At 40.9% G+C, this 21,138-nt stretch overlaps 1 protein-coding gene across 1 annotated transcript in view; it reads right to left on the bottom strand.

Moving 5' to 3' along the window:
* Window positions 1-5,150: 5,150 nt before the first annotated feature.
* Window positions 5,151-21,138, bottom strand: part of MAP1B (microtubule associated protein 1B) — a 79,231-nt gene continuing 63,243 nt past the window's right edge. Inside the window, exons 5-7 of the mRNA XM_063127916.1 lie at window positions 13,753-20,032; window positions 9,267-9,505; window positions 5,151-7,244 (exon numbers count right to left, since the gene is read on the bottom strand). Coding sequence (XP_062983986.1) covers window positions 7,089-7,244; window positions 9,267-9,505; window positions 13,753-20,032 — 6,675 coding nt within the window. The 3' untranslated portion in view covers window positions 5,151-7,088. The remainder of the gene's footprint in view (window positions 7,245-9,266; window positions 9,506-13,752; window positions 20,033-21,138) is intronic.

Here is a 21,138-nt window from a genome sequence, read left to right as displayed (position 1 = left end):
TCCGAGTCTTCTCTTCTTCTCCCCACCCCCACCCCCCTTGTACCCTCCAAAACTCCTTTGGGGATCTCCCAGAGGTCCTTCAACCAGAGTAGACTTGGAGGAGCACAAAGGGGTTGCAGTATGAAGAAGTCGCAGAAGTCCCATTGTGCAATTGGCAGCCTCCGCTTCTGACAATGTGATACTGGTTCCAACCTTTGATTTATATTTTCTCATGTGTGGGTGGGGATTTGGATGGTACTGGGCTTCCTGTGCTACAGCCGATTGTTCACCCTCCCCACAAATCTTCTTTCAGACATTTCGTTGTGCCTTTAGGTGATAGTTAACCTAGTTGAAAGAAATACTTGACCTCCATGTTCTAAGTTTTCTTTTCAAATTTGGCATCAAGTGTTTTGTCTCTTTAGTAATCCTGCTGTTACGTTATGTTCAGAAGTGAGAACAGCAACAGGTCAGGAGAGGTTATGAACTTTCCAGCTTTGCAAAAGCACTCCAGCTGGAGAGCATGTACGTATGTAAGAGGTATCACTTTAGGGACTTTAGCTGAAATCCACAACAGACACTTATTCTAGAGCAGTTCCACTGACTGGACATTATTTAAATTGGGAAATCGCAGTGTTTGCATACATACCACACAAAAAGCAAAGGTCGATTTAATCTGGTACACCAACATGGCTTGCCAGATGCCCCTCGGATAGCTATGATGGTGACAGCCACTCCAGCCTCCTACCCCATTTGATTCCATGAGCTGGTAATGAGGCCTACAGAATCATTTGATCTTGCAACCCTTTTCAATGGATGGGATTTAAAAAGAGAGCTAAAAGTCCATTTCCACATATTATTATCCAGCATGGAAAGACAAAAATCACACCAACACCACTTGAACTATTTTTGAATTTTATTGTGGAACTGAGCTTGTTTCCTTTACATCAAATATCCTCAACGGAAGAGGGGATATTGCACACAAATATCATAAAAGCACTACATATTACTTTCACTGGAAACTAATTTTCTACGTTAGGTATGACTGGATAGAATAGAGGTGATGAAGGATTATAAGACATAAAACCATACACAGCTGCAGACCGACACAAACGAGACCATTCAGAACAAGAGAGAGGCGTGTGAGGTGCTTCTCAGCCAGCAACAAGACTTTCTCTCCATGGCTTGGAAGAATAAATGGCTGCATGCAAACATGTGAAAAGCATCCTGGAACTTCAGAATTGCGCTTTTACTGGTATGATTACAGCCCAGTCTTGTATGAATATAATGGTAGCTCTGGGCACCTGGAACTCCTAAGCTAATTTAGTGCAGAGAAGCATTTCACCCCTTAAATGTTCAAGGTTTTGATGCTGCATTTTTATTTTATTATTTTGTAAGATCACAACAAACAGTTTTTTTAAATAGCAAACATCTTTTAACAAGGCAAGCAATGCAATTGCAAATGCATTTAAAGAACTGCTTGTACCTAGACTGATTTTTGTTCGTTTTCGACCATTAAGTGAAAAGATGAGCATTACATTTTTTTCTTTATTTTTTTAAAGTGTAAACATAATATTTTCCCATTGCTAATAATGCCAGACCACAAAAAATTATTTTCCTCTGAGCAAGAACTTCTGGTTACATATGGACAAAAGAAAGGCCTATGACACAGAACCTGAAAATGGGGCAGTTTCCCTAAGCAATTTGATCTTCTCAATTCCGTGTCGCAAGGTTCCTAAACTGCTTAAGCTACTGGAGACAGCTAAACACATTCATATACACATTTGGATCCATTCACCACAGTATGTAAAATAATAATCATAATCATGAGAGAAAGAATGTAAGATGGAATTAAAAGGTAGGAATAGTTGTAATTAGACCCACCATAGGAAAATGAAAAGGCATGCAGAAGGTCTATTTTAAATTTGAAAATGGACTGTGATCTCGACTAAACCATCACTGAATTTCAATCAGTGGTATAGTACTATCATGAAGGCCATGATTAGGGGAATGTTACCAATGGGTAATACCATTTTCTAGAGTGCTCTTAACACCCAAATATTATACATTAAAATTAGACTAATCCATATTGAACCATGCTTCTAGTAATCTGCTGAGCAACGGAGCTCAATATTCAGTATCCATGGTACTTTCTGATTGACTGTCGCTAAGCTAATTGTGTATGGCTGTGACTAACACAATTAGGTTAGTTGCACAGGCAAGAAAGGTGTTGATTTGGTCAAGAGGAGCTTCTTTTAAAAAAGAACACCAGAACTGACTGCCAGTTAAAAACTCTCCAAGTGCGTGGATGTGTGTCTGTATGTGTAAATGAAAAAGAAAGATGTCTGCAAAATGTATACCCCACTTTTCCAGTCTTATTCAGTAACCTGAAACAGGTAACATGGGCTTGGAGCCAAAGATCCTGCTGCACTGGGGGAAGGCACTCCACTCATGCACAGGGCAGGTGTCCGTTTCACTCGTACTGCATCTCCCCATATCCTCAGAAAGTCATTCTGGAAAGTTCTCTGTGCCTCAGGAACCAGTTTGTAGGAAGCACGGGGGGGGGGGTTGCTGATGAGGGAAGGTGAAATTAGCGACGCGGCTTCTGCATAATGGGATCTTTGTGTCCAAGCCCTAGAGCAGCCTTCCCCAACCTGGTGCCCTCCAGATGCAATGGACTGAAACGCCCATAATTCCCAGCCAACATGGCCATGCTGACTGGGAATTATGGGAGTTGTAGTCCAACACATCTGGAGGGCACCAGATTGCAGAAAGCTGTCAGAATGCCACATTTTCATACTGGAAAAAATTAGCTGGCATCCAAGAGCTGAATGGGGCTTTAAAGAAAATGCTAAAGCATTGAAAAAAGGTGCAGCTGACACAAGAACTTGATTACATTTTTGCTTCTACAATTAAATACACATGAGAGCAATAAAGAATGTGCGTAAAGTGAAGGAGTGTTAAGGCCAAATCTGAAACCCCTTAAGGCTGCAATCCTATTCACATTTACTTGGGAATTAGTCCCATTGGATTCAATGGGGCTTACTTCCAAGCAGATGGATACAAAATTGCACTGTTATGCTGATTTGAAATTATCTGGTTCAACGGCACTGCTGATGTACATATGATTGGGGGGGGAGAGGTCCCACCTCTTAGAGGGAGGACAGAGGTGGCAATTTCTCTTTTGCACATATAAATGCATATACATTTAATAATGCTATTTAAGGCTGAACGACCCCCATCCAATTTTTATTATTATTATTTTGGTAAAAGAAGCCACTCGGTTGAAATCAGACTAAGTGGAAACCTCCACAATGCCTTGCTCACTGTTAACTACATTCTCCATTTTAGGCAAAAGGTTTGTGAAATATATTCCCATGCTACAAAATGCTTTGGGGTTGGATACAGACTTAGTCATACTTCGAGTGGACCCACTGAAATCAGTGAGATTTAAGTCCGCCATGACTAACTTAAGTCCCAGTAATTTCAATGGGTCTAGTCTAAGTAGGCCTAAATCTGGACCCAATCCTTTAAACTCAGCTTAATTACGAAGCAGGCATGGGGGGAATAGCAACACAAATCAATTCTGCAAAATTGGTTAATCAATGGAATTGTTGCATTGAATAATCTGGTAGACTACACTACAGTCCTCTGGTCACCTACTTGAGAATAAACCTCAGTGAACTCAGTAAGGCTTGCTTCTACGCAGATGTCCATAGAAGGAGATTGCAAAAGACTCTTAGCAACTGTGTTAACAAAGCAAGCTCAGGCACACCGCCACCACCACCACCACATAATGCATTGTTAACAGTATTGTGCTGCCTCATCCAGTGTGGACGAATGTGCTGTCAAGGTTGCACCACATTAGCAGATGCCAAATGGCTACCAAATGGCTACTGTTGAGCTAAGGATGTGGCCAGGCAGGAGTAATAACCAGTTATGTAGCAACATGTGGGCATTTCAGCTTCATGGTGCCAGTGGATTCAACATACAGGTAACAGAACAATCTTCCCCCACTTGCTCTGCACAGGATTCTATTATAGTTATACTGGGACAAACCATTCTTTGCTGTGGTGCAAACCCATCTTTAGGATCAAGATGTTCACATTAGAAAAGGAACGTAGCATAGATTATTATGAGCTCAGCAATTTGTGTCTTTCCACAATACATTTCCCTTTGTCTTTCGTACCACTATCATATGGAATTTTTAAAGACTTTTTAAAGACTGTTAGTGCTTCCACAAATATTGTTCCAATAAAATCAAAGGGACTGCAAGAACACACATGTTTGAAGGGCCAAGGTAAAATAATAAATAAAGCAGCATTGCTAGAGATGTCAAACAAAAATAAAATATTAGAATTTTTAAATGCACAAAACATTAAACAAACAATATTTCACAGCATTAACTGGGCTACACAGCCCAAATTAAAAGGGGTCAGAAATAGTATTTTAAAAATATAAAAAGTTAGCAGTGCAAATGCACATCTATCCAATAAAACAAAAATAAACAATGTTAACAATTGAAATAAATTATACAACAAATAGAAAATAAAATGCTGCAATTGTCCACTGCTTAATGGAATCAAAGCCTTCTACAAAAATAATGATTGGCACAGAACAATACAAATTCCTATTATAAAGCAAATGAACTTATGTAAATTCTGTACAAAGCCGCAAAGTAAAACATAATGGATATCATTATATGTAGTGATAACATGATGCTTGGTCCTCAAAGTATTCTATCAGCACCACCAGTAATATCTCTATGAGATCACAGCTTCTATAATTTTCCACCTCTTTGAGCCCATCTATCTTAATAACAAAATAGAAGACTTTACTCAGGTTGTGTGTACTCTATGGCTGTTGGTCAAAATAAATAAAATCAAAATTCTGCTCCAAGGTAATCCAAATTCCATGATAACTCCAGCTGAATTCTTCAACTTTCAAAAATTATGCCTATTTGCATGATTTCTCATTCTGCATAATTTATTCAACTGCTAGACTTGGAGAATGCAAAAGGCTCTCCAGGGTACTTATGTCCTACCCTCCGACTACCAGAAATCCTGATCAGCAACTCCTCCAGCTTCTCTATGCAACCTTGCAAGTAAGAAAAGATGGTTCACCCCCTCCCCTCTAAAGAGAGCTGAGATTCTCAGAATGCTGAATTCTGTGGCCAGGTCCACATTCTACAGCTCTTCTGTGGTCTCACAGAATTACAACATACACACAGCCCTGGATTTACTTTTGGGAGGGATCTATAAATACTGGGAAGAGAAACTGCTTGACTTCCTTGAGCTAATTTTACTCAAGACAATACAAGGAGAAAGGAAACCTAGGTAGAACTAGGTTGCCCCAACCTGCAGTGCTGGGCAGTTTGAGAGGTGCATGGCAGGATTGCTTGCAATGTCACAGAAGATGCAGCAGTGCAATTCCCAATCGTAAGCTGCTTTCATTGGTACCATGAAAAATATTGCTGCCACAAGTTACCGACTGGGTTGTGTGCGCCCTTGAGCCAGCCCAGAACCTAAGCTGCCTCCTGGTTAAAAAGGAAGCCAACTAGCCTTTCAGTCCTCAATTCTTCAATCACTAACATATAACTATATTTGTTAGCGTGCTCCCTGCAAAAGAATTCTTGGCAGTCAACTGTGTTCAATAAATATGTTACTGCAATATCATACTTCATTCTCACCAGAACCTCAAAACAACATTACGCATTTTGTCTTACAAAACTACTAAAAAATTTGCCTTCACCTGATTTTTTTTCTTTGCGATTCCCTGTAAACGAAACGTCTGTTTAAAAATTCATCTATTAAAAGTTCACACAGAGCTAAAAAAATTCTTCTGTACATTTGTTCCCATTATTCACTCTTAAATTAAACAGTCAAAAGAATGTAAGACAAACGAAGGCTTCAAAAGACTGTACAGACGTGCAGAGAACCTGTTTGCAACATTCTGTATGTTTGTTACGTTTTGCATTTCGGGTACTGGGCACCCTTTCTTTCATGCTTCCATAAAGCAGAAAAAAGGAGAAAAAACAAACTTTCAAGAACGGCTTGCTGTTCAGGTGCCCCAATGAAGTGTCCCACTTACATACATAATTCATAGCACCAAGCTGTTTGACCAATCAGAGAGGTTTCCAGTAGCACACATGCACACGCATACTTCTGAACTGGTGTAACTATAATCCTACACAGATGTTTTATAAACTTGCTATCTTGCATTAAAAAATAAGTGCATCAAGTATCTTTGTACATTCAAGTCACTTTCTAAGGCAAATTGTCTACCATAGGTACTCCCAACTGCTTTGGTATTTTGCTTCAGTAAACTTGACTGTGACTTGGGTGTTTCAGCATGCAAGTTTGTCAAATTTGAGAGGACTAGGTGGATTTTCATTGGGAGCATGCCTTAGATCAACATGTTTGCATGTTAAATTGAATGAGGTTCAAACTACTAGCATATATTGCCTAAGAGAATTATGTTAAGTGAGTATGAAGCATTTAAAAGTGAAGTTGCTAACAGCAAGTGAGTGTTTTGGATCTCATGTGCCTTCAAAGCCACGCTCAGTTTCACTTATTTTTCTAGCTATTTTGTCACTAAATTAAAAACGCCCGCTCTTGCAATAACTCAGACTGATGCAAACGTACGTCTTTCTTTTTATGTGATGGCAGAGTGCAGGAAGCAATACACTGATTGCTTTGAGAGTAATGCGAAACTAATGGTTTTATTCTCCTCTACCTCTCTCTCTCTCTTTTTTCTCCCTGTGTTTCTCTCAAGGGCAAATGCCCCATAACCTGGCAGAAGTCAGCAGTGTTTGCTAGTGCATGGTTTCCAAGTGTTCAGCGGAGATGAACCTGGATCTGCAGTTTCTGCAGTAATTTGAACCCTATGGTGGGAATACTGTTATTTCCCATAGCAATCAGCAAAGACTGAAAAAAAAAAAGAAAAAAGAATAGTGACTTGCATCACTGTGATACAGTATAGCATTTGGCAGGTATATATAGTTCAGCAGCTGAATTAGATGGATTACATTTTTAAAAAAGGTTTTTTCAAATTGAAGAATTTCTGGAAACAAAGTTTAAAGTTGTGAAGCATTGCTTTTTCTTTTCTCTTTTTTACAGTTCAATCTTGCATGCAGGAAAAGATTCATCTTGCATCACGACAGTGCTGCTGCTTGCCAAAACCATGATGTTAAGGTCCTGTTGTTTCTCATGGGTCTCCTGATACCATTCTCTCATCACCTCTGAATCATGGGTTGGGATTAAGGTCACCTGCAATGCAAGAATACAAGAACAGAGGGCACAGTAAGATTACGCAGGACAAATGATCGAGATAGGGAAAAATCCTAATACGTCTCATTATATAATATGGAGCACCTCTTTTAAAAGAATATCTATGGGGAACAACCAAGTACAAGAAGGAAGGCCAACTTAAAAGAGATTTTACTGCCTGACATGAAGGACAAGATGGCGCCCTCCTCCACTCCATGGACAAAAGCCAACTGGACTGGCAGATGAACCTTGTTTCAAAACTCGTAATGATACAGCCCCATCTACAGTAAGCTTAGGGGATGCTGGTGACAGGACAGAATCCTCTGGGCTAGCTTAGGGGATGCAAAGCAGGCTGTATGGCATGCAGAGTTTTGCCTTTCAACACATCACTCTACGGCTTGCAGTAGGGTCATAGGATGATGAAAAACTCACTATGGCCTGACAACCTGCAATGCAGCACAGGTAACTAGGATAATGCCAGTTGTGCTACCGGGATGCGCAGGATGAGGGAAACAACCGGTCTCCCCCACTGATCACCTGAGCCCAGCCAGTAAGTTTTGGAAGCCACCTTGAGAAAGGTTTTCCCCTCAAGGCAGCATACAGATACTTTAAATAATAATAAATAATAATAATCCTTCTTCCATCAAACACTGCCCCCAGAAACACTTGACCAGAACATTTTTCTCTCACCGGGCTTATTTCCAGTGTCATAGCATGGATAGCAAAAATAAACAAACCCCAAAACACTGAGGGTGGGGTTATTAAGAAAAAGGAGTGGGTGGAGGAAGGGTTTTGCAAACCCTCCATGGACTGATTTTTGCTTTGAAAACATCCACTTGCCCTCCACTTTACAGTAGCTTAGTGGTGACTTAGCTACTGAAGACAAGGGGCCGCCCCTGTCATGTCTACTTCTCCTCTTACACTTCCTTCAATATCTCAAACCTGTTACACAGATTTGCTAATATGCAAAATTATTTACATTTTAAATATTTAATCAATCAAAAAATTATTTAGGGCTCAATTCTATGTTGATAATCAAAAGCCTCTGAAGTTGGAAGCTGCTGAATATCCTCATGCAGGGTAGCCGCCGTGGTCCACCCACCCTCCATTTTTGCTAGATGGGTGATTTCGGGACGGGACGGGAGGGAAGGAGGCTCAGGCGAGCATAGGAACCCGCATAAGGCAGCTTCCCCAGTCTCCTGCCCTCCTTGCCCCCGGGGCCATCCCCTTTCTCCCATCTCCACTCTCAAGTTTCCAAATGCAAAGAGGTAGCCAGCTCGGTTCTCTCCACACTGGCTACAAGGAGGAGGGGGCAGGGAGCATGGCTTACCAGCTCCAAGGCCAGGGGCCAGTAAATTGAACAATCCTATAGCCCTCCCCGCAGACACTGCCTAGGGGCCACTGGATTGTTCTGCAATCAACCCTCCTTAACAAACAACTGGAAAATTTAAGAAACAGTTCCCATCTGTTGCTTTTAAACAGAATAATCCATTAATGCGGCAATCCTAAAACCAGTTTCCTGGGAATGAGGCCAATTAAACTCAATGGGACTTATTTTTGAACAGACGTATATAACAGCCTTCCCCAACCTGGTTCTGTCCAGACATTTCAGACTTCAACTTTCAGGTTTCTTGACATGCAGGTTTCCTCCCATGCAGTCTGGAGCTGATGTGAGTTGAAGTCTACAACATCTGGAGGAAACCAGATAGGGGAATGCTGAACCCAATGTAAGTCCTATTCAGAGTAGACTCATTGAAATGACTAACTTAAGTCTCATTCATTTCAACAGGTCTAACTCTAAGTAGGACTTACCTTGGATTTTATCCATAGCTTTTATCGGGGTTAGGGTTAGAGTTAGGAAAGATCGTGTACGATGAAATACTTTTTTTTCACTTTGCCCAGATAATTTAGATGGTTATCAAATACCAGGCACCTCTTGAGATCTTAGTTTAATGGCTTTCCCCAGTTCCTTGTACTTATTTTCTTTTCAGTTTTTATTTCACAAGTAACTGGGGAGCTTACCTGCATGTTGCTTCCCCACTGAGCCTTGCCCTCCAGCAGGGAGTCCAGGACAGCCCTGCTTGGTTCTTCAGCAGCAGGATCATTCCCACTCACCACGTAGTAGGATGACCTCACCCTCTTGAAAAACTCTACATCAACATTCTTGCTATTGCTGTGGTTGGGAATGTAGACCAGGTCTAAATACACAGGAGGCCCCGGAGGGACAGCTATAGATTTTGTTGGTTTGACATTTCCAGGTCCTTAAAAACAAGACAAGGGTTATTGATGAGAAACCCGCCCAGAGAATTTTTGTGAACCACCCAGAGAGCTTCGGCTATTGGGTGGTATAAAAATGTAATAAATAAATAAATAAATAATAAATAAAATGTTGATGCCTACTGCCTACTACTGTGACCTTAGAAGTGACAGACCTGTCTCATCACACTCTGGTTGTGATACACAAAGGTATCCTGATGAAATTGTGTTGTCATCCTATTGACTCTAAATGTAATAAAAATTATAAATGAGTTGCTAAAATATGATAATTGTATCCCCAAAGTCGGCTTAGTGAGGAGAGCAAGAGAGAAATACATACTTGATGAGTTATTAATGCTAAACATCTCTCTGTGTGTGTGTATTGTGTATTGCACACACCAATCTTATTATTTGACATGAACTATCAAATGATGATGTTTATATTATATATTATAATTATATCATGTCAAATAACAAGATTAGTTAATTCAATAATTAGCATGCAGAAATTGTGATGATGAAGTTGCCGTTCAATTTTTTTTAAGGATTCTCCAATAAAAGCTGAAAGTCTGTATGCGGGTTTGTATGTCTGGAAATGTTTACCCACTTCCAGATGAGTTAGAAATTTGAAATTTAGGATGCTGATACAATTCTGGTTTTAGGATTTTTTAGGACCCAAAAAATCCTAAAACCAGAATTTTTGCAGTTTATTTTTAAACAATTTAAAACAAATCCGACACTGATGCCTGCAACTCCTGGCAGGTTTACAACTCCCAGAAACTGTCGAGGAACTGCCTCTCAGAGGATGGAGCCACCTGCAGAATGCCAAAGGCATGCTGGGATGTGTAGGTGTTTCAGAGATCACGGAGGATCACACATGGCCCTGTGGGCAATCGTCCAAGATCTCTGAAATGGCTACACATCCCAGCATGCCTTGCTCAGAGCTGCCCACATTCACTGAGAGCCACTTCCCACCACTCTTTGGTGATGCTACTCCTCTCAAGAGAGTGGCGAGGAGGAGCAGCAATCAGCGACTAATGGAGGGAAGCAGATTAACATTATTAGAGGACCTGAGCAACACTGGGAATATATCTGCTAGTTTACTATACAATCCTTCTATACATGATTTGATACGCATTTGCCCCACTGGAAGAAACAGGAAGAGCCACTATCCCAAATGCCAGTTCAAAGGCATTCCATAGAACCAGGAGAAGATGGAGAAAGGCCATAAGTAATAACCATGCAGGAGAGCAAGTTCTAAGACATATAACATCAGTGATACTGCTGCTGTGTGGGAGTGAAAGCAACAGTTCCCAAAAGGTAACAAAAACATCTGGAAAAGGTGGCAGGGGCTTCCCAGGGAATCAGGGGGAAGAATCCAATGTTTGTGTGCCCAGCCAGCTACCTGAATTCTGTTTAGCAAAGAGCTCCCAGCACTTGCAGAAAAGTGATTTAGCATTTCCAGGGCAAGGTGAAATGAACAGAAACACTAGTTTCTGGAAGGGCACAGGTCAGCAGAGCTTACATGAGGGAGGATAATGGATAGGGTGACCATATGGAAAGGAGGACAGGGCTCTTACAGTTGCATAAAAAAGGGAATTCCAGCAGGTGTCACTTGTATGCATGCAGCACCTGGTGAAATTCTCTCTTCATCACAGCAGTTAAAGCTGCAGGATCCCTGCCCTCCTTTGTATAAGGTCAAGAGGGCAGGGCTTCTGCAGCTTTGACTTCTGTGACCAAGAAAGAATTTCACCAGGAACTGCATGCATACAAATGACACTTGCTGAAATCCCCTTTTCTATACATCTGTTAAAGATACAGGAGTCCTGTCCTCCTTTCCATATGATCACCTTAATAATGGAGCTCGGCCAACTTGCCCCCTTCCAGAAATGAGCATTTCCATCCATTTGGGGGCTTGCCCCCGGAAGTGCTTACTTTTCATTCTGCAAGCAATACAGGTCCATTTGTGGAATGGAATCACACCAGTAATAATAAGCAGCCATCTCCACTAGCAGATGAGCAGCACTGGATTCTGCCCAGGAGATCAATTTAGTTTTTTCAAAAGTTTTAGAGTATGTTTACACCATCGCCTTTTCGGTTTGAATACCCAACTCTTATCAACCTCAATGCAACATTATTTCGTTGTTCATATAATTTCACTTTTGTTGTTGTTGCTGCTGCTTAATGCTCCTTTTGCATGAAGACCCACTCAATTTTGTTTTAAAAAGAGGGCAAATGGTAATCTGCATATAGACATCTCACATATAACAAAAGTGAAATATAAGGAGGTTCAGTTGCACAAATAATGAATGCATGATAATTAGAGTCAGAGGCCCTTTCTACACCTAAGGATTATCCCAGGAAAATGGAGGGATCGTCCCTGTCTGCTCCCAGGATCCCGTGTGGCATTTTGATGCACAGGAACAATCCCGGGACGATCCCGGGATATAGGGCTGGTGTAGACATGCCCAAAATCGAGGAAAAGCTAGGGTGATCATATGGAAAGGAGGACAGGGCTCCTGTATCTTCAACAGATGTTATGAAGATGGAATTTCACCCATTGTCATTTGTATGCCTGCAGCACCTGGTGAAATTCCCTCTTCATCACAACTGTTAAGGCTGCAGATGCCTTGCCTAGTGTAACCAGATACAAAAGAGGGCAGGGCTCCTGCAGTTTTAACTGTTGTGATGAAGAGGGAATTTCACCAGGTGCAATATTCTGCCACCATGGTACTTCTTCAAAGGTGGACCTCAAAACTTGAAAAACAATCTGGAAATACAGCAGTAATACAGACAGGCTATGCAGTACAATTACTACAAGCTAACTGTCACAGTATTGAATAAAGATAGGATAATGGGAATGCCATGATGGTAGAAACTGCTTACAAATTAGCATCATTTATGTTTGTTTGCCCCCTCAGTCAACATGGCCTCAGACACCAGTGGAGGGCATGATGAATATTAACTACATCTATTTGTTACTTTCATTATACTAGGAATTTATGAAAATTCAAGAAGATTCTCATGGGGTTTCCCTTTAACAAGAGATGGCTCTTATATCTCCCAATACCATTTTGCACTATAGTTCCTCCAGCGACCAATAAAATGTAGAGATGTTTGATGAATATTTCTGCATGTTTTTATATCCAGTAGCTGTGCTGCTTTGTGAAATATTCATAGAGTTTAATTTCTAAAATGCCATGGCTCAAGATATTCTGGAAATCCTTTCCCCTGCCTTGTGGAGACAGAGAAAGAATGCCTATTGTTAGCAGAAGGAACTCTGCTTGTGGTCAATACAACAGTCTCTTCTTAACTACTTATTGTCTGTGTTAGGGTTGTGGTCATCCAATTTGTGTTCTCAAAACAGCGACACTGGACATGAGAAACATGGCAGCTTTGTCTCTTCTACTTTGAAACTGATTCCATGGCATGCTGTGAACCATAACAACAGATTATTTACTGCACCAAAACTGATCTCTGGAAACACAGAAGGGGGCTGGGGCTGTACAATGTATAAGATTGCATTCTCTTCCCCTCCTTATTGCTTTACTATGATTTTATTAGAATGTAAGCCTATGCGGCAGGGTCTTGCTATTTACTGTTTTACTCTGTACAGCACCATGTACATTGATGGTGCTATATAAATAAATAAATAAATAAATAAATAAGAAGAAGAAGAAGAAGAAGAAGAAGAAGATGATGCTGGTACGTTGTCCACACTCTACATGTATGCTGTGGGAAACAGTAATGCAACTTTGGTATATCCACAGCAATTGTGTCTGCTATGTAAAGTGCAGAACCATCCTGAGTCATGCTGTTGAACTGTAATGATGGGTGACATCGAAATTATGCAAAGCAAAAGGCTTTGGTTTACAGTGACTTGATTTAAGGCTGCATTAATGGTCCTCATGTACAATGACTGCTTTGATCAACCAGTTATAAGCATAGGGTTAAATGCCACATGAGCAATTCCCCTTTCCTCTCCTCTGCACTGCAGCCTCCCCACAATCTGGTCTGGAGGAGCTGGGATTGCATGAGGTACTGCAGGGGGAGGGAAAAGCCATTCCGTATGTGGTTGCCATTCCACTGGCTGACGGGTGGGTGGATGGGTTAGATACAATGCATAGCGCAAAAAGACAACACAATCTATTGTCATTGTTACATTCCATTTAGATTATTACTTCATATCATAGGTTAAATTTGCACAAGTAGCAAACTCCTCTAGGGGGTTGACCTTGCAATTTCTTCTTACCTGCAGTTGCAGTCTTTGCTGACTTCGATGTTGTAGAATTGGCTGCGTTCTTGGTTTCCTTATCTTTCTCCTCATTACGGGAAGATTTTATCTCTGGAGTGGAGACATTTTTGGCAGCTTTCTCCACAGACTCCTTCTTCTTTGGAGAAGCTGTTCTTGAAACTTTATCCAATGATTCCTTCAAGCCAGCAGGCTTTGGTGAAGCCGCCTGTTTTGATTTGCTATCACTCTTCTTGGCAGGCGAGGAAGACTTGGTCTTGGGGCCCAGCTTTTTTGTTTTTGTCTTTTCTTTCAGATCTTTCCTCAAAGGCTTACCTAAATTCTGATCAATAGGCAAGGCTTCTGGGTCTACCATTGAGACATCAGGGTGCCTAGGGGAAGGGCTGCGATCTTGCATTGGGACTGGTGGAGGGTCAATGTGTTCATATGTAATGGTTTTATCTGTTGGAATAGTTTCAGACTCATCTTCTGAATCAATGTTAGCGTCTGCTGTAATAGAAGGGCACTCTTCCGTTTCAGGGGGCACATCTGAGTCAGTCTGTGATGGAGCAGACTCACTTACAGAGGTTGGAGGGGTTTCACCACATAGGCGTGCTTGCTGCTTTCCTCCCGAAGGTGGTGGAGCACCCCCAGACTGAGTTAACGGCTTCTCTTGTTCCTGAGATGGTTCTTCACTCGCAAACCACTCTAAGGGGTTAGGGTTGATAAAGGAAGGTGAAAGTTCTGTTTTGGGATGCTTGTATTCACAGGAAGTAACAAGGCATAAATCGACATCTTGACGGGTCTCTGGTTTTTCTGAAGCAAAGTATTTATCAGCCTCATAGTGGTAGCTAGCAGTGTCAGGTGACCTGCTGGTTTTTCCTGTCACCTCATAAGAGTAACTGACAGTCTCAGGAGATTTGCTAGTTTTTTCAGTGGTCTCATAAGTGTAGCTAATAGTCTCGGGTGATTTGCTAGTTTTTTCAGGGGTCTCATAAGAGTAACTGACAGACTCAGATGATCTGGTGGTTTTTTCACAGAAATAATCAAAGGCTTCTGGTGACTTGGTGGCTTTTTCTGTTGTTTCATAGGAATAACGTTCAGCCTCAGGTGATCTAGTGGTTTTCCCTGTTGCTACATAGGAATAATCAAGAGCTTCAGGGGATCCAGTGACTTTTTCTGTTTTTTCATAGGAATAACTAACAGCCTCAGGAGATCTGGTGGTTTTTCCAGTTCCATTGTAAGAGTAATTAAGAGCTTCAGGTGATCTGGTTGTTTCCTCAACATCCTCCTGTTCTGTACAGGCTAGGAGCTCTTGACTATGTTTTGTTAGAGGATCTTGAACTACTGAAGTATGATAGCCAAATGATTTGTCTGGAGACATATGCAATGATAATGGAGGTGAATGGCTAGCAGCCATTGTTTCTTTCATCACAGGAGGTGAATCTGAAAAACTAGGTGAGTATAAAGGAGAGGATTCCCGTGGTGTTAATGGAGATAAGTCAGATTTTGGTGAAAGTTTTTCTCCCAGGCTGTGCATTTTTTCTGATGGAAATGTAGGATGTAATGGTATCTCATTAGGCTGTGTAACACCTGATACAGTTTCTTCTTGCAGTGGAGAACTTGCCTGTGATGGTGTATGAGCAGAGGAGGAAGATGGTGAAGCCTCAATCTGAGATACTGAAATAATCTCTGAAATATCCTTTTCATGGCCATAACACGCTTGCTCCACTGGTGATATTTTATGTGGAAAAGAGTGCTCATGCATGTCTGAAGGGCTATAATCAACTTCAGTTGGACCATTTTCAGATATATGGTGTATAGCAGCACCTACTAAGGGATGCTCAGGAGACTGTCTACTGAAGTCCATTGCCAAAGACTGCTCAGGTGAATCTTGTCCAAATTCTACTGACATAGTTGATTGTTCAGGAGACCTATGATCTTGAACAGGTGTCCTTGATTTTGCTGTTTTAGGGGAGAAATCTGGGGGAGAAATGGACATAGGTCTTGGGCACTCCTCTTTAGATGGAGACATTTCTGTTTCCTGAAATGTTGTTGGTGTTTGTACAACAGATACAGAAAGAGAATCGTCTACTTCAGTAGAGTGAGGAGATCCAACTTCAGCATGCAGTGAAGGAGATACATCATCAGTGGTTGGTTCTGGGAATGAACTAGTAGCAACAGATGCTGTGGAAACAGAGGCAACTCCTTCAATATGTGAGTAAGTGTCTTCTGCTACAACTTCATCAACAGGTGTTGCAGATTTATCAGAGACTGTACCTTCAGAAATTGACATTTTGGTGTCTTCTTTGAAGCAGCTAAAATGACTAATATCTACCTGTGTAGGAGAAACCTCACCTAGCTTCCTTTCATCCAAAACCAGTGCAGGCTGAGTTCCTGAAGGTTCTAAGTCACCCCTTTTCTTTTCTAAGACAAAGTCTGATTTTGGTGATGTAAGCTGCATGTCTTTTTCAACTTGCTGTTCTTGGAAAACACTTGTAGAAGTTTCTTCAGAAACTGGGCTCTTCTGCAAGGGAGACCCATCTTTTTCACTTTTCTCTTCAAAGGGACTCTCAGTTTCTCTGACAGGAGACTTTACATCAGCACTCAAAAATGCATCATAGGAAGGCTCTGAACCTATCAGTGGTGGGCTTCGTAAAGGCGAGAGCACTTTTTCAAATGGTGATTCAGAGTCAGGCACTGGTTCATCCATTGGGCTTATTCTATGTTTTGCAGTACTATCTTTGGCATCATTAACTTCAAAGCTGATTGGTACTTCTGTTACTTTTCCAGGAATCTCAGATGGAAGCTGACTTGATTTTTCATCTGTGGGAGACTGATAATAAGGTGTGTGCCCAGCACTACCAGCAGCTGATTGAGAAGGGGACACCACTTCTAATGTTTTATCATCGGGGCTGGGACAGTGCTCTTCGTGGGTTTCAGCATGTTTTTCAGGCAGCACTGTGAGGGTTGTAGGTTCAGATGACACTTTAATCTCATTGGGAGTCAAAGAAAAGTTCACACTACGTTCACTAAGAGGTGTTCTAGAAACTGGTGATAGAGGGGCTGGACTTTCATCTGGACTCTTAGTTGGACTATGTTTCTCATCAAAAGCTTCTGAAATTTCTAATTTAGTAGTACTTTTGACTTCATTTTCTCGTTGGCGGTACAGATCTTGGAAAGAAGATTTGCTGAATCTGTCTTCCTCTAATGAAGAAGGTGGTGAAATGGTAGAAGCTGAAACATTATAATCTTTGCCTTCAGTAGCATCTGTTTTGGATCCTTCAGATAACCCATTGAAAGCATCAGGAAGTGGTGAAAGTTTAGGCTTAGTAAAATCTTGACAGTACAGTGCCGACTCATACTTAGTAATGTTAACATATTCTTGGGAAGGGGATTCACTTTCTTCATTATTAGTTTCGTCACTCATCACATCTCTTGGAGTTGACATTTCATCCATTGGAGTTGGCTCACTGGATATTTCAATAGTGGACTGGGTATATCCTGAAGTAGCAGTGAATTCTTCAGGTTGGTCTTCTCTGTTTTCTTCATCTGAAACCGTTGCTTCACTTTCTGAACCACCAGGCAAAGTTTCATCATGGATTGAAGATGCTGGTTCCTTAGCAGGAGACTGCTTTGTTGGAGTAGTTATGTGTAAGCCATATTTATGATCAATCTCATCAGCTTCTGCTGCTTTGTCCACAACAGCCATAACATAGTCTTCCTCAACTTCTATTTTTTCAGTTTCATCATCATCATCTTTGACATCCTCAGTTTTGTCTTCCTCCTCAGTCTCTTCTATTTCTGCCTTTTCAACTGTTTCATCTGCATTTTCTTCATCTCGCTGCTCTTCACCCTCTACTTTAAACTCAGCTTTTTCGTCATATTTTAAACCTTTCATTTTCTCATACTCAGATATTGTAGTCATTTCTTTTTCAATCTCCCCAGTTTCTATTATATCCTTCATATCTTGCTTTTTGAGGCCTAGTGGTATCCCTTCTTCCTCATTGTCACCTTGTTCTTCGGCCTCCTCTGTCTCAGCCTTTTCTTCATAGTCACCTGCCTCAGAAGATTCTTCAAAACCTGTCCCTTCATCTTCAAATTTTTCATTGTCATCAACCCTGTCCTTTTCTACAGGCTCCAGCTCTTCAGGAGTTTGTTCACATTCTCCCTCAGGTTCAGTGGTAGTTATGCCTTCATCAGGAGAATCATCGGGACCTTCTGTTTTTTCTTTCTGAACTTCATAATCCTCCTTTTGTTCTATATCCGTTAACTTGCCCTCATTTTCTATTATATCTACCTGAGGCTTTGTTTCCTTTACTACTTCAACTTCTTCAGCTTTTAATTCTTCAAAGTCTTTTGTTAAATCCTCTGGTGAAGACATGAGCGATCGCTCCACCTCAAGTTCTTTTCCAGTAGCCGCTATACCTACAGCTGCCACAGTTGCAGCAACAGCTCCCAAAGCAGCCGCTGCAGCTGGTGTTTCGGTAACCTTGATCTCTTTCTTCAGTGGCTTGCTTTTAACTTTTTCCTTTGGTTTCCCAAGAAGCCCACTTTCTTTTTTGACAGACTCTTCCTTCTTTTGTGGCTTAGGCTTTGTTGCAGTCCTTTTTGAGTCAGGCAAAGAAGCAGATGTTTTCTTTGTTTCTTTAAGAAGCTTCTTGGGCTCCTTCTTTTCTTCCTTTCTAACTTCTTTTTTCTCTTCTTTTTTAGATTCTTTTGGAGGAGCTTCTTTCTTTGATTCTTTTTTAGATTCCTTTTTCACATCTTTCTTAGTATCTTCCTTTTTAGGCTTTTCTTCTTTCTTAGCAAGGATTTTTTCTTCCCTCTTAGGCACCTCTTTCTTTGGCTTTTCTTTCTCCTCTTGCTTTTCCTCAGATTTTACTTTCACTTCCTTTCTCACATGCTTCTCCTTTATTACTTTTGGTTTAACATCTGCTGCTTGTTTTTCAGTTGTTTCAGATTTCACAAGCTGCTGTTCTTTAGCTGTCAAATCTTTTTCTGTCACAGAAAGCCTAGTCTCAGCTTTTCCAGGTTTATCTTTTTTTACTGTGGGTTTTTCTTTACTTTCTACTTTTTGAGTCTTTTCAGGTGGGCTAGATTTCCCTATGTCAGGCGCCTCCTCTCTTGATTCTTTTCTGGCTGTCTTGCTAGATAGCGATTTTGTGGCAGGCTTGAGACTTTCCTTACTGTCTGTTCGCTGTTTAAGTTTTGCTTGTTTCACTGCTGGACTTGCTGCATTGCCACTTAGATCTTTCTGTGTAACTGTTGGTTGCTTAAGAAAGTCTAAATGCTTGAGCTTTTCTAGTCCATCTAGTATGCTATATTGGGAACTGTTTCCTGGGAAAAGAACTCTGATTATTTTTTCAGCAGGGTTTGCAGGATGCCATACAATCAAAGATGAGATTGAAGTCAAGTAGGAAATGGGGATGTCCACTTCTTGACCATTTGGCAGCACCAGTTCAGCTTTATCTTTGTTTGTACCTGTCCACTGATGCATGAAATATTGCATCTCTTTGCTGGTTTTGACAGGGTTGAGCACATACATTTCAAGCTTTCCTACTCCCATTTTTTGAAATAGGATAATGGGTTCAGTGTTGTTTCCTACATTTCTAAAAAGGGGTTCTGGTTTCATAGACAGCTTATTTAAGTACTGCAGTGTAAAACAAGCCTCCTCTACACTTCTTTTTAACTGAAAATTAGGGTCAGGGTTTCCTAGGCTTTCAGGGACATTAAGAAATACAACTCCTAAATCAGGTGATATTAGATTTTTCATCCAGTCGCTGTTGGTAGTAGAGCCTTGTGATTGCTCCTCTTCCAATTCAGCTATTTTCCGTTGCAGCATGCTATTTATTCCTGGCAAGTTATCATCTCCAATATGGGTGAGCAGAATTGAATCCACTCTGTCCAAATGCCGGATGAGTTTCCAGAAGCAAGATTTTCTCTCTGACCCCCCATTGATAAGCATGTTGAATCCATTAACTGCAAACAATGCAGAATCTCCTCTTCCACCTGGGAAAATGTAACAGCAAGGTTTAGAAAGCTTCAGAAAGCCTCCTGATGTTGGTGGCTCCAAGATATCAAAAGGTGATGGAACTTCCACTGATTCTGACAGGTACTCTGTGAATTCAGAAAGTCCTTCCATTTCAGGCAAGATAGAGGCAGAGTTGAGTTTAATGTTGATAAAATCTTGAAGATTGTGTCTTTCAAGGTTCGAATTCTTCCAGTCCCCTTCCTCAGGACAGAAAAGCGTTAAACTAGCTTTGTTGGCAGGGTGAGTAGTGCTCAATAATTCTCCAATCTGGAGTTGGAAAAACAGAAAGGGAAATATTATGTAGTAATATTATGTAGTAATTGAATCAAATTTTCGTCCCATAAAATTAGTGGCTGATTTCAAGATCCTTGTAAGCCTCAAAATAATAATAAAAGAATTCCTCCTTGTATTCTGTTTGCAAGAGAAATAGAGAGAAACCCAATATTCTGTTTTTTGATGTATTGGTAATTCTAAATGATGCCTGCACAACTTTTAACCCATGAACCAAATTCAGCCCATTAGCCATGTGACAACCCTTATCCCTCTTATTGCTGTCCCAAGCAGGCAGCAAAAACAGAGGAAATATTGAGCCATTGGCTCAACTCATCATCAACTCCCTCCAAATCAAACCCCTTAGGTTTGATTTGGAGGGAGTTGTAAAAGCCTGTTTTTAAACTATATCTATTCCTTGAACAAACACTTTCCCAGATATCCTCCCATGCATCAAATATTTCTCTTCAGATATGTGGCAGACAAGTTGGTACACAGGGGACATGAGTATGCTGTGTAATGTGATTCTAGACATGAATGAATGGTTAGACACCTGCATGTGAGATTTAGACCCCATGTTATCAGTAATGTCTAGGTATACTGTTTTGTGGTTTGTAAGCCCCCTTATCTTGGAAAGGATCCCACAGGGGCCTTCTGCATGGGGCAAAGCCCTGCTGGCCGCAGTGCATGTGCAGCCCCTACTGCTGGCAGCTGCGATGAAGCGCTTCTAGGGGCAAGCTCCGAAATGAGTGGAAACGCTAGTCACCTTTTGCATCCAGCTCAAGTTGATGAATCATCATGTTTGTGAATAAAAAAGGAAAGAAAGAAAGAAAGAAAGAAAGAAAGGGATCCTCTTTGCCTAAAGCCTTCCTTTCCCTGCACTAAAGAAATCGTTTAGATTAGACTGCTAATTGATTAGACTGAGAAACTTGATCTACAAACTGAATTAGCCAGAAAAATGGAAAAGGACTGTAAACAAATAAATATAAAATGTATTCATTTGTTTTAGAGATCCAAGCACTTCTTCTTTATTAAACATAGAACATGTTTACTTGTTTCTTACGCACTTCAATATATGATATTTTCATTATTTGTTTTAAAAG

This window comes from Elgaria multicarinata, chromosome 6, assembly GCF_023053635.1.
Source record: "Elgaria multicarinata webbii isolate HBS135686 ecotype San Diego chromosome 6, rElgMul1.1.pri, whole genome shotgun sequence".
Lineage (NCBI taxonomy): Eukaryota > Metazoa > Chordata > Lepidosauria > Squamata > Anguidae > Elgaria > Elgaria multicarinata.
Note: the sequence above shows the minus strand (reverse complement) of the source record. Positions and strands in the feature narration are given on the sequence as shown.